This window comes from Abramis brama, assembly GCF_963993115.1.
Source record: "Abramis brama genome assembly, chromosome: 12".
NCBI classification, from domain to species: domain Eukaryota; kingdom Metazoa; phylum Chordata; class Actinopteri; order Cypriniformes; family Leuciscidae; genus Abramis; species Abramis brama.
The window spans coordinates 21,102,891-21,116,729 of NC_139974.1; the positions used below are offsets into that span (position 1 = coordinate 21,102,891).

Consider the following 13,839-nt stretch of genomic DNA (forward strand, 5'->3'; position numbering starts at 1 on the left):
TTTTGAACAGATTGATAATTACTTAAAATCACAAAACTTACTTTATGACTTCCAGTCTGGCTTTCATAAATCTCACTCTATGGATTCCTGTTTACTGTTTCTAACTGACTATATAAAAAAGGAGGTAGATAATGGAAATTTCTGTGGCATGGTCATGTTAGACTTACAAAAAGCCTTTGATACAGTCGACCATTGTGTTTTAATGTATAAATTGAAAGCCATGGGTTTTAGTGAATTAGTACAGAAATGGGTGGGCTCCTATCTGGAGAATAGAACGCAAGTAGTGCACATTGGGGGGAAAATGTCTCAACCAAAAGGCATGGACTGTGGGGTACCTCAAGGGAGCGTTTTGGGTCCACTTTACTTTCTGCTATATACAAATGACCTAAAGTCTGCTTGTTCATGCAGTCTTTTTTTATATGCAGATGATTCTACGCTGGTTGTTTCTCACAAGGATAAATATATGATTGAAAGCATACTTAGCGCATAACTTCTAAATGTTAGCATGTGGATGGCTGATAACAGACTATCACTTCATTTAGGGAAAATTTAATCTATATTGTTTGGAACAAAGATAAAGTTAAAGAAAGCCTCTGGTTTTAAGGTCCTAGCTGGAGATATTGTAATTACTGCCAAGGAATCAATAAGTTATCTTGGATGTATGTTAGATTGCAACTTATCTGGAGTAGGTCAGGCCCAAAAGGTAATCACCAAAGTAAATCAGAGAGTCCGTTTTTTGGCCAGAATATCAAAGTTTTTGGATGAAAAAACAAAGCTAATTCTGGCAGGAGCTTTAATTCAGCCTTATTTTGATTATGCGTGTGGTACAATGGTGTCACAGGGAACCTGAAACATAGGCTTCAGACGTCTCAAAATAAATTAATAAGGCTTATTTTAGACCTTCCCATAAGAACTCATCTGGAATCTTCCCACTTTGAAAGGGTGGGATGGTTGAACTTGAGGATCAAGTGTCTCAGATGCAGCTGGGTATGGTACATAAAATTGTTTATGGAGATGTTCCCAAATATTTTAGAAATTATTTTAATAGAGTAAACAAAGTTCACAGGTACTCCACTAGGGGTAGCTCAACAGATTTTGTACCCCCCAGATTTAACACTAATCTGGGCAAACAGTATTTTCTTTATGCTGGAACTACCCTTTGGAATTGGTTACCTGGTACACTCAAGACAGTAAGAAGCATAGGCAGTTTTAAACAGGGTTTGAAAGTATGGCTTAGGTGCCAATCGTAATCATTATTATATTATAGTCTATTTTTATTGTTAATTTTTCTGTATAATATGGATGAATTTGTTTAATGTATGATGAATGATTGATGTGTGATTTGCTGCCACTTGTCCAATAAAAAAATCTATTACATTATCAACTGGCTCTGATCAGTGGCCGATCATTTGGAGCATTCCTAGAAACTACCTATATGAAAAGGTTTTTCATATCCATATTTGACCTCAAAGCATGTAAGCTCCCAAGGGTTGGGAACAACTGCCTTACATCATCAGAGCAGCTCAGCAATTCACAGTGAGAGATAGGCAGCTCTGATGTGGGTCACACAGTGCTTGATTGCTCATTACTCAATACTTAATTATACTTAATTATATATAATTAAATTATACCTAATTATATTAATTATAAGTAAAGTTATTTGTGTCTGGAAAAGAGAAACACATCGACTGCAAAAAAACACATCTTCATTCAAATATTATTTCCATGAATGTTGTCACAAGTCACTTTCTCCCTCATATACCTGATGATTGAGTTAATTACTTAAAATGCAGTTTATCATCACCAAAAAATAAATAAATAAAGCACAAGTTTTGTGTCAGATTGTTATGTTGTAACGCTAAATAGAATGGTAGAATTATATACAACCCTTTGGGGCCATGAGATCCACCAATAAGAGAGATTCCCAAATCTCAATCGATTTTTTTTTAGGAGAGATGTGATATATATATATATTTTTTTTTTAAGTAATCATACTTATGTTTGACTGGTGAAAGAAAAACGATTGAAGCAGACCAGAATGTCATAATGACTGAAGTGGTTATGACTTGAGTCTGTAAGCAATGGTCAGTCAGAACAGTATAACAACTGCATTGTGCGAAAAACGCCCTGAACACCTTATCAGATGCATATTGCAGCAACACCCACCCATTCAGAAAATATCAAAATGAGACATGAGATATATTCTGAGAAATAGACAGACAGACAGACAGTAGAAAGACAGTTTTCATTGGATATGCAGATCTGTGATTGTATTGTATTGTTTATATTTAATATATTAATATAGTTTTTTTTTACTATTTTCTCACATAGTTTGTCCACGGTGACATTAGAAAACGTGTAATATGATCAGCATAGAGAGGACATGCTAACAAAGTCAGGCAGTTTATTCTTTAACCAGACACTGCCTTCTAATGAAAACACCATCTGCTGTCCTTGTTCATTCCGCTGTTTCTGTCAATGTATTTAAGCAAATTAGTTTATCCTCACTACAAAATTAACTAAAAGCTCAGCACATCACATGGTCCTTACAAACTGTTCCAAACTTGTTCCAAACTGTTATACTTAATGTGAGAGTCAGGTGCTCTGCAATAAATCCTTTTGGTTTTGTAGCAGATACTACAGTACTAACAAGAAAGCATAATTAATGTTGGAGCCGAAAGCCTCATTGGCAGCATGCAATTGCACCTCCGGTGACCCGAGTTCAATTCCCGGCTCGAGGTCCTTTGCCGATCGCGTTCCCCTCTTTCTACCCTGTGCTTTCCTGTCTGATCTGTAACTGTCCTATCTAATTAAAGATTTTTTTAAAAAGGCCAAAGAAAGTATCAATATTAAATTTGGACACATATACACTATCAGGGTCTTATTAAGGCAGTGCCTCCTCAGTGCCTCAATCTGAGCCCATTGCATCTTAATAGACCCCCTAAAATGTGCCGTGAGTTTGGTGGGGGGTAATTGAGAATGAATGGTGAAAAGTCACATGAGAGGAGGCAATCCCTGTATTGCACTATGATTGGCTATTGCACTGTTCTCACGATAAATCCCACCTCTCACATCCACATCCGCACACTTGTCTGAAATTTAAGAATGGTACTGTTTTTTTTTTTGTTTTTTTTTTAAGTATATGTAATGTTTATTTACTCAACCATGGAAAATTATTAGGTTACTTGAAATTACTTCATTTCAGAACACCACTGCATGCAGCTGCTTTGAAGTCATTTAGAGTACATATGATACATATATAAATATGGTCATGGTGACAAATTTATACCGGTCAGTCCAATGCAGGTATTTATTTGCAGTGGTGAGTACACTGAAAAAAAAATGGTGTGGGATTTACTTTGAAACCATTTTCACTTAAAATTGCTGCATTTCACAAATGATTACAAAGAAGTGGAACGTAACATTGAATTAAAAGTGAAATTTTATAAAACTGAAATAGTATTTTCTTATAAAACATACTCCAATAATATGCTTTATTTACTTTTTATTTTTATTAAAGGGACACTTCACCCATTTGCATTAAGCTTTGTATTGTTAGAAACCCAGTCATATTTTGGAATGGTCGTGCATTATTCCCTCATTTTCCCCTGAGACGGGAGAAATAAGGATTTAAGTGTTTGAGTTCCTGCTTATAATGACGTAAAAATCGTCATTTTGCATCAATCTAAGCAGGACTTCCCATTTCTTTGAATAGGGGATGAGACTACAAACACTAGTTCCTCATTTTTCCAGGGGTGGGACCCACTCACGCTACAGACCTATTACAGATCAGTGGGTGGGACTTCACTTTCAGAAACTAAAATAAATATCCGCCATCTTGTTTGGAAGTTAAGCTAACAAGCGCTTGTGGAGCCAGATGGGAAGTTACGAGAATGGCGGAAGGAACTAAACATGATATGGAAGCAGAGGATTTTGAAAGTCTGATGCTCGAAACAGATGTTCGTGGCTATCTGTACGAGCCGCAATATAGCGAAGAGCAGCTGAGGCTGATGGAGGAACAGGAGGCGGCTGCTGCGGCTTCTGCAGCCGAGGCAGAAGACCTGCCTGTCGCGGATGAGGAGCCCAGACTGGCTCGAGCTGGGGCGGACTGGTGGTGCCTGTGCTCTCACTGTGCACCTATGGACAGAGAGATAAGAGTCCATTCGCTGCAAAGAATTTCAAAGATGCCAATTTCTCCTGGATGAAATGTCTGAGGCAGACAAGGACACAGATGTTTGTGTTGTGAACCATCCTAGTTTCGCACCGCATATGGACAGCGGTCCAATACCTGGAGACATATTTCAGAATCCCAAAGGTAAACTGGAAACGACAGCCAAAGCCTGCAGGGACAAACGGATGTCTGACTGTAGTGTTTCTATTTTATTTCTTATACCAACGTGGCATGTACACAATTTGTTCAAGAATTATCACAATATTATTCCCGGTTAATACGTAACGTCAGCCAGCTGAGCTGAGCTGTTACCTTCTTTACTGCACAAACAGTTTACAGTTCCATTGCTTACTACTGTGGCACGCAAAGACCATACATCGCTAACTGTGTGCTCAATGTCTTGTAGACAATATCACCTAACAGCCTACTGACACTTTCTCGAATGGGTCCTGCAAGGCGAGAGATTGGGTAGAGGCCGTCGTGTCGTTCTACCCGCTTGTGTCGTGCAGGCAATCCGACTGAAATATCCAGCTCCAGATGGCCAGTACTGCGGGCACCAAGAAGTTGAGGACGCTCAGGAGGAACTATAACTTTTTTTAACATTATTATTTTTGTTGTTGTTGATATAATTATTTAAATAAATGGATCACATTCACGTTGTTGTTGTCCTCAATAGTGTTGCTCCAAATTTATGTTTGATAAATAGTTAGGCTATTGGACGACCAACATTTCATAAGTGGAACTAGTAACCAACTGTTGCCTTACATGACAATAAATAGCAAAATAATCATAGGTCATGCCTACATCATTTTTTATTCTTACTTTGCAAGTCTAAATTGCATTATGTCATTTGCTAAATCAGTTTCCTCTCAAGTTTATAATGTTGAACTTTAGTGTAGACAGAAAGAATTAAATATGTTTTTTTATTCACAGATTTAAGAATGGTGTCATGGGTAGACAAGAAATTTAAATAACAAGGGCATACTTATAAAAACTAAACAAGATAATAGCTAATTTAGCTAAAGCTAATAATTTATATATACATCCAGTATTTGCAGAATATAAAAAGGCACAGATGGTGTTGTCCCAGAACAGTAGTGAGAGAGATGGAGATTGAGTTGGGTGCTACTGTATGTGAAGAGGTCTCAGAAGCAGCTTTTGAACAATGCTTTGGCAGTCTCTTTTGATGGTTTTGGTAAAGGGGCAATGCTGGGTGGCAAATCAGGTTGTGGCAGGGCGAGTGAGGAGGTTGGGTTTCGGAACTTGATGTTCGGATTGCGTCTACTTTCCAGGACTCTCTCGATGAGGTCTCCGACAAACTTTGTTGTGTGTGACGTGAAGACTTTTTTCAATATCCATTGCTTAGACTTCTTGCAGTATACTTGATTGAACCGTGCTTCTCCTGTAAATGACAAGGAATATAATAACACAGAAAATATAAATGAAGATTTGATTGTAGTAGAGTTCTCTCCCCAATAAATATATTTGGATATATATATATATATATATATATATATATACAGTGGTGTGAAAAAGTGTTTGCCCCCTTGGTAAATATGATCAAATATGGCTGTAAAAAATAAATCTGCATTTTTAATCCGTTTGATATTTTATTTAAAAAATGTGCAAAAATCTAACCTTTCATTGAAGTACAATAATTGAAAGTGGGGGGAAAATCACATTATGAAATTAATGTTTTTCTCCAAAACACGTTGGAAAAAATTGTTTGCCCCCTTTTATTAAATACTTTTTGCAACCTCTTTTTTCCAAGATAACAGCTCTGAGTTTTCTCCTATAATGCCTGATGAGTTTGGAGAACACCTGACAAGAGATCAGAGACCATTCCTCCATACAGAATCTCTCCATCCTGTTCTCCGTTATAAGATTTCTAGCACAGGCTGTCAGGTTTAGATTTTTTATCTGTTGGTATTTGATCGAATCCGTGATGCCATGTATCTGAACAAGATGTCCAGGACCTCTGGCAGAAAATTAGGCCCACAGCATTAAAGATACAGCAGAGTATTTCATTTTACACATGGGGTACTTTTTTATCCCTGTGTGCACCAAACCCATCTTAAGTGTTTGCTGCCAAAAAGAGAACCCATGCCATTTGAAGTTCCAGTAGTGTCAGTTACTTTTCAAATGTTCTATGGTCAGATGAAACAAAAACATTAGCTTTTTTGGCAGCAAACACTTAAGATGGGTTTGGTGCACACAGGGATAAAAAAGTACTCCATGTGTAAAATGAAATACTCTGCTGTATCTTTAATGCTGTGGGCCTAATTTTCTGCCAGAGGTCCTGGACATCTTGTTCAGATACATGGCATCACGGATTCGATCAAATACCAACAGATAAAAAATCTAAACCTGACAGCCTGTGCTAGAAATCTTATAACGGAGAACAGGATGGAGAGATTTTGTATGGAGGAATGGTCTCTGATCTCTTGTCAGGTGTTCTCCAAACTCATCAGGCATTATAGGAGAAAACTCTGTTATCTTGGAAAAAAGAGGTTGCAAAAAGTATTTAATAAAAGGGGGCAGACAATTTTTCCCAACGTGTTTTGGAGAAAAACATTTATTTCATAATGTGATTTTCCCCCCACTTTCAATTATTTCACTTCAATGAAAGGTTAGATTTTTGCACATTTTTTAAATAAAATATCAAACGGATTAAAAATGCAGATTTATTTTTTACAGCCATATTTGATCATATTTACCAAGGGGGCAAACACACCACTGTATATATATATATATATATATACAGACCCTTTCCAAAAAATTTGAATATTATGGAAAAGTTTATTTATTTCCATAATTACAATGAGGAAAATAAGTATTTGAACACCCTGCTATTTTGCAAGTTCTCCCACTTGGAAATCATGGAGGGGTCTGAAATTGTCATCGTAGGTGCATGTCCACTGTGAGAGACATAATCTAAAAAAAAAAAATCCAGAAATCACAATATATGATTTTTTAACTATTTATTTGTATGATACAGCTGCAAATAAGTATTTGAACACCTGTCTATCAGCTAGAATTCTGACCCTCAAAGACCTGTTAGTCTGCCTTTAAAATGTCCACCTCCACTCCATTTTTTATCCTAAATTAGATGCACCTGTTTGAGGTCGTTAGCTGCATAAAGACACCTGTCCACCCCATACAATCAGTAAGAATCCAACTACTAACATGGCCAAGACCAAAGAGCTGTCCAAAGACACTAGAGACAAAATTGTACACCTCCACAAGGCTGGAAAGGGCTACGGGGAAATTGCCAAGCAGCTTGGTGAAAAAAGGTCCACTGTTGGAGCAATCATTAGAAAATGGAAGAAGCTAAACATGACTGTCAATCTCCCTCGGACTGGGGCTCCATGCAAGATCTCACCTCGTGGGGTCTCAATGATCCTAAGAAAGGTGAGAAATCAGCCCAGAACTACACGGGAGGAGCTGGTCAATGACCTGAAAAGAGTTGGGACCATCGTTTCCAAGGTTACTGTTGGTAATACACTAAGACGTCATGGTTTGAAATCATGCATGGCACGGAAGGTTCCCCTGCTTAAACCAGCACATGTCAAGGCCCGTCTTAAGTTTGCCAATGACCATTTGGATGATCCAGAGGAGTCATGGGAGAAAGTCATGTGGTCAGATGAGACCAAAATAGAACTTTTTGGTCATAATTCCACTAAACGTGTTTGGAGGAAGAAGAATGATGAGTACCATCCCAAGAACACCATCCCTACTGTGAAGCATGGGGGTGGTAGCATCATGCTTTGGGGGTGTTTTTCTGCACATGGGACAGGGCGACTGCACTGTATTAAGGAGAGGATGACCGGGGCCATGTATTGCGAGATTTTGGGGAACAACCTCCTTCCCTCAGTTAGAGCATTGAAGATGGGTCGAGGCTGGGTCTTCCAACATGACAATGACCCGAAGCACACAGCCAGGATAACCAAGGAGTGGCTCTGTAAGAAGCATATCAAGGTTCTGGCGTGGCCTAGCCAGTCTCCAGACCTAAACCCAATAGAGAATCTTTGGAGGGAGCTCAAACTCCGTGTTTCTCAGTGACAGCCCAGAAACCTGACTGATCTAGAGAAGATCTGTGTGGAGGAGTGGGCCAAAATCCCTCCTGCAGTGTGTGCAAACCTGGTGAAAAACTACAGGAAACGTTTGACCTCTGTAATTGCAAACAAAGGCTACTGTACCAAATATTAACATTGATTTTCTCAGGTGTTCAAATACTTATTTGCAGCTGTATCATACAAATAAATAGTTCAAAAATCATACATTGTGATTTCTGGGTTTTTTTTTTTAGATTATGTCTCTCACAGTGGACATGCACCTACGATGACAATTTCAGACCCCTCCATGATTTCTAAGTGGGAGAATTTGCAAAATAGCAGGGTGTTCAAATACTTATTTTCCTCACTGTACATTCAAAACGTTAAACTTCCATAGATTATAGATTCAGGGCCCACAACTTAAACGATTTCAAGTATTTAGTTGTTTATTTGTACATAATTTGGGCTTCCAGCTCATAAAACCCAAGAAAACAGGATTTCAAAAAAATTGAATATTACATGAAATCACACAGTAATTACACAGTGATACCATGGTCATTGAACCAGGTTTTGGTTATTTTGGCAGTGTGGGCAGGTGCAAATCCTGCTGGAAAATGAAGTCAGCATCTCCATAAAGCTTGTCTGCTGAAGGAAGCATGAAGTGCTCTGAAAATGTCCTGGTAGACGGCTGCGTTGAGTGGACAATACAGTGGACCAACACCAGCCGATGACATGGTTCCCCAAACCAACACAGACTGTGGAAACTTCACACTGGACTTCAAGCATCTTGGATTGTGTGCCTCTCCATTCTTCCTCCAGACTCTGGGACCTTGGTTTCCAAATGAGATACAAAATTTGCTCTCATCAGAAAAGAGGACTTTGGTCCACTGTGCTTTATTAAATCCAGAGTCAACTCAGCCGTCTACCAGGACATTTTCAGAGCACTTCATGCTTCCTTCATTTTCCAGCAGGATTTGCACCTTCCCACACTGCCAAAATAACCAAAACCTGGTTCAATGACCATGGTATCACTGTGTAATTACTGTGTGATTTCATGTAATATTCAAATTTTTTGAAATCCTGTTTTCGTGGGTTTTATGAGCTGGAAGCCCAAATTATGTACAAATAAACAACTAAATACTTGAAATCGTTTAAGTTGTGGGCCCTGAATCTATAATCTATGGAAGTTTAACATTTTGAATGGAATTATGGAAATAAATAAACTTTTCCATGATATTCTAATTTTTTGGAAAGGGTCTGTATATATAATATTATAATATTACACACTTTTTAGAAAAAAAGTATGCCAATTCAGTTAGCTGTTAACATTCTAATTTTGGTTATTATACTATTCGAAGAGCATACATGGTAACAAACCTGTCACTGTGGTGGCTTGTTTCCTTTTTACAATGTTTTCATTATGGTCGAGGATGGCGAGGTGGGACCCTCATTCCATGGTATGAGAAGGCCTGCCGCTTGGGGAGGTATTTCAGCATAGCACTATGAAAGTTCTCCAATGGCCCTGTGTGCAATTACAAATAGGAAAAGAGGATGGATAGGACTAATTAAAACATGTTGATTAGGATATAGAAAAATATTCAAGAGTAAAAGCACATCTATTCTCACCAGTATGTTTGAAGAGTGCCATATGGTCGAGGTCTTTCAAGAGCCTTTTGTTTAGGACCAGCGACGACAGGGCCTGAAATGCCACTGAGTCTTTGTCAATCCACATCCGCATCCTCTGGTCCTGGGCAGTAAGAGGAGGATGGTCACACTGATGCCGTTTTCCGTCATCATCTCTCCACTCGTGTTCGTTGCAAACATGGTGTGTAATGAATTTCCACCGTTTTTTCAGTGCCTGTGTGAAAGAAAAGATTTTAAATAATACTAACACTAAAAAAGAAACAAATCAGATATAAATTTTATTGCAGCTTATGATACCTTACCTCTATGTTCCCCTTACTTGTGGCACATGTATACCACATGTGGTTTACGACAGACCTGTGAAAGACATTGAAATTAGTAATTTCAAACCTTTTAAACCAATGGAACTTCTGCAAGATTACAAACCAACACTGACTTGGACCATGCTTGAAGGATTGCATTGTCCTTTTTTTCCCTCTTCATCAGCATTTTATTCCGGAAACCTGTGTTCGTAAATGCAGCACAATTTTGGTCAAACACCAACATTTTCCATTTATTTATGCATTGTCCACATTCACCCTCTCAGAGCCATTTATATCCACCTTTTGGCTTAGGTTTATTTAGCTATTATTTATTTACTTTTGTTCAACTGTGTCTATGATAATTGAGTTAACCTCACACCTTTCACACCTCACCTGGCGCCAAAGCTTTGCTGCCCTTAGCCAGTGTAGATGTGTGGTTTGTTTGTTGTTGTGGTTAAATAAAAAACAGATCACACCTCTACAATGGCTGAGTTCAGCAAGGCTGCACAGATCTGGGAGGGGGTGAGGAGTGACACAATGAGGTGTCCTGAGAAGTGTGGAGAATTGCGTGCGTGTGTTTACAAGAATGGTAAAAAACACATACCTTTGGCTGTGTGCCAGATGTCAAATTCGTGCTGGATGTTAGGATATTGTTCCCTCATTGTCTTCCGTATTGATGCGGAGCGGTCCGTGGTCATCACCTCCACGTCAAGGCCCAAGTCCAGAAGCTCTGTCATTCCCCTTCTAAAACCCAGTGGCTCCATGGCTCCAGAGCTAGTGGCCTCTGTAGACTAAAGATTCAATTTTGATAAGTTTGATGTTATCAAAGTTTTCAACATAGCAGCAGTAATTTTCCATTATTGTTATTCTGCATACATTTATATGTATCTTACCTGCACCAGTTCTGTGTGTAGTATCTCCTTTGTATCGTCTAACATAAACGTGTAGTGACAGTATTTCGCATTGAAACCTGGCGAGTCACATCAGCCATCACCCGCCAAGTGTAGCCGCTTCCCATCCTACTGTTCCAAATAAACTCTTGCCAATATTTCTGTTCTTCTTTCTTCATACAAGTTCTCAATAGCAGGGTGCAAATACGTGTTCTGGATGGCGTAAAATGTAGTTTGTCCAATCATTTGGACACCCATGGTTTTGCACCAGTCTGAAAGTTCCGTGTATGTTCCACCCTTGAACAGAACAGCTGCAGCAGAAAGGAGATTCACCTCCGGCATTTCTCTAACATCAGGTGAAGATGTCCAAGTCCCCGAATGGCCCCCAAGACAAATCCATTTCACCTTCCTCTGTGCCCCAGTATCAAAGATGACCTTTGAAGAAATTGGTTTCCCGCACATCTGGCAGAATTTGAATAGTGACATGAGGCTGGATTCATTGACAATGATCTTCTTTTCACGCCAGTCCTTTACACCTTCTTCTTCTGATGATGACAATGATTTGGGGGGGATGGTTGACTCAAGCTGATAACTTTCATCGGTTGGGCAAACTTCAGTGCTGCTGGCACTCGTATTGAGGCCTCCAGGTGTACTTGGGCATGGTGACTGTAAAATCAAAAAGAGGTTTCTTTTTAGTGTTAAATTCCACTAATTTCAACCATACATTAGTTTAAGAATTCCGTTAGAGACAATATGCTGTACAAAGTTACAAACTGTGCTGCTTGGATAGGGGTAGGTTTCTTGACTGGTGTTGAGGTTAGAAGACATTGTTCATCATCATCTTCCGACGACGACGACACCAAAGCAGCAGCAGACACTGTTAGACTCTGAAATGCCAAACGTTCAATAACATAAAATTTTTTGAATAACATCTAACGCCAAACAAGGTTGATCGATACCAGCAAAATTATATAGAACATTGCTGAAGCGTCTTTCTAACGTTACATTGCTAATTTGCTTCTTCACTGTTGACGAGTGGAGTTTTAGTGACGCCGACACATTAGAACCACTAGCAAGGAAAAAATGCGGAAGACGGCAGTTTTACTTTGTAAACAGCCAACTTATATACAACTCATATTTGATGTCCTACTTTACTGCAGACGACTGTATGTGTGTTATCAGAAATAGAGTCGGGCAAGTCTCTTACCTCCAAGCGAATGCGTTTAGCGCTGCTAGTGCCAGATGTTCCAGGCTGTTCATCGTCATCTGGAAAGGTAAACACCGACGGAATCGCGGTATCCAAAAGAGCGACTCTCTCCATTCCCAGGACATTTTGTTCGAAGTCTTCCTTTTTAAAATGTGCAAATCCTCTTGTTTTTTAGGTCTTCCATGGCTGTGTCTTGTAAATACATCGGGTGGTTCATCGTCCTTAGCCACTGTTTGCATCGCTCCACATCTCTCGGTAGGGAATGAAAACTTACTTTTTGCCCTTTCCTTGTTCTGACTGAACATCCCGGTACCATGCAATAGTTCACCATTTCAAAATAAATAGTAACGAGGAGTAATTCAATAATGAGTTTGCCAACTAACTAATTTTTTCCTGTGAAATGAATTTCAAACTCTCACGGTAGCTAGCCTTGTAGACGGAAGAGTGCTTTCTCTGATAGGCGGATACCTCATAGGCGGTGTTCTGGATTAGTGGGAGTGGCTTGTGGAGCTGTGCAATGTGGTGCATTGTGGGAGTTGTGGTTTTACATACAAATGCACCCTAAAGTTACTTTCTGTCTTAACTCGGTCAAGAAGGCACCGAATTAGAAATTTATGTTACATTTCGACTACATATATTACCCACTTTCAATAAAGATTAATGTTCCCACGGGTGAAATGCTCCTTTAAATGTATTACTAATTTGCCTTAGGTTTGTCTCAGGTTGACAATAAGGTTTGTTTAGTAACAGCATATCACTGTTGAAGTTGCACAGGAAAGAAAAGCTTGTTACATGGCTATCTGTCGCTTAAAACTTATAAAATGTCTTGGTTCTTTGGTAGGTAATTTTTGATGTGGATGGTGCAAGCATTGTGGTAAAATGGTAAAAACAAAAACGTTCACAGATGTGTTTTCTGGACAAGTGTATCCAATTGAATCTTTCATTAATTGTAATTCTTACTATGTAATTTTCAGGTAATTTACAGGTCTTTATATAGTTGAATGTAGACATCTTCATATTAGGTATGATTCAACAGAGGTGAGAGCATTACAATCATTTAACCAAGGAGAAATTAATCTGGGTAGAAATAACAACAACGCTCTCTTTTAGGAATGGCACCTGTCGTTCCCAACAGCTCGGTTGAGTGGAGATGATGAAAGTCCCTAATCAAATTTTTGTCCAGGATTTGGCGAGTGGGGACCCAAGACCGTTCCTCTGGCCCATATCCTTCCCAGTCCACTAGAAACTGCCGTTTACCACAAACCAGTCGAGTGTCCAATATCCGCTTGACCATGTCTGCTGGCTGGCCATCGATGATCTGTGGAGCTGTATTTGACAGAGGACTGTATTTGACAGGTTTTAAGCGGGAAACATAAAAGGTGGGATGTATGCGCAAAGACTTGGGAAGTAGGAGACGGTAGGAAACACGGTTTACTTTCCTTAAAACCTTGAAGGGGCCTATGAATCTGGGAGCCAATTTGTGTTCTTCAACTTTAAGGGGAAGGTCCTTGCTGGACAGCCAGACATTCTGCCATGGACGTAGAGATGGTGCTGGTCTGCGGCGGTTGGC

At 39.2% G+C, this 13,839-nt stretch overlaps 2 protein-coding genes across 15 annotated transcripts in view; one reads left to right on the plus strand and one right to left on the minus strand.

Moving 5' to 3' along the window:
* Positions 1 to 13,839, plus strand: part of thrb (thyroid hormone receptor beta) — a 519,521-nt gene that overhangs the window by 255,229 nt on the left and 250,453 nt on the right. For 5 of the 14 annotated variants that reach the window (XM_084132038.1, XM_084132019.1, XM_084132018.1 and 2 more), the window contains one exon: positions 12,445 to 12,524. The exons of the other annotated variants lie outside the window; for them this stretch is intronic. The gene's annotated coding sequence lies outside the window, so the exon portion shown is untranslated. The remainder of the gene's footprint in view (positions 1 to 12,444; positions 12,525 to 13,839) is intronic. 14 annotated transcript variants of the gene reach the window in all.
* LOC311094234 (uncharacterized protein) lies at positions 4,966 to 12,237 on the minus strand. The gene is made up of 8 exons (XM_084132042.1): positions 11,837 to 12,237; positions 11,066 to 11,728; positions 10,777 to 10,963; positions 10,307 to 10,373; positions 10,173 to 10,227; positions 9,853 to 10,084; positions 9,604 to 9,748; positions 4,966 to 5,573 (listed from the first exon to the last, which is right to left on the minus strand). The coding sequence occupies exons 2-7, from the start codon at positions 11,108 to 11,110 to the stop codon at positions 9,645 to 9,647; spliced, it is 690 nt and encodes a 229-aa protein (XP_083988168.1). The 5' UTR covers positions 11,111 to 11,728; positions 11,837 to 12,237; the 3' UTR covers positions 4,966 to 5,573; positions 9,604 to 9,644.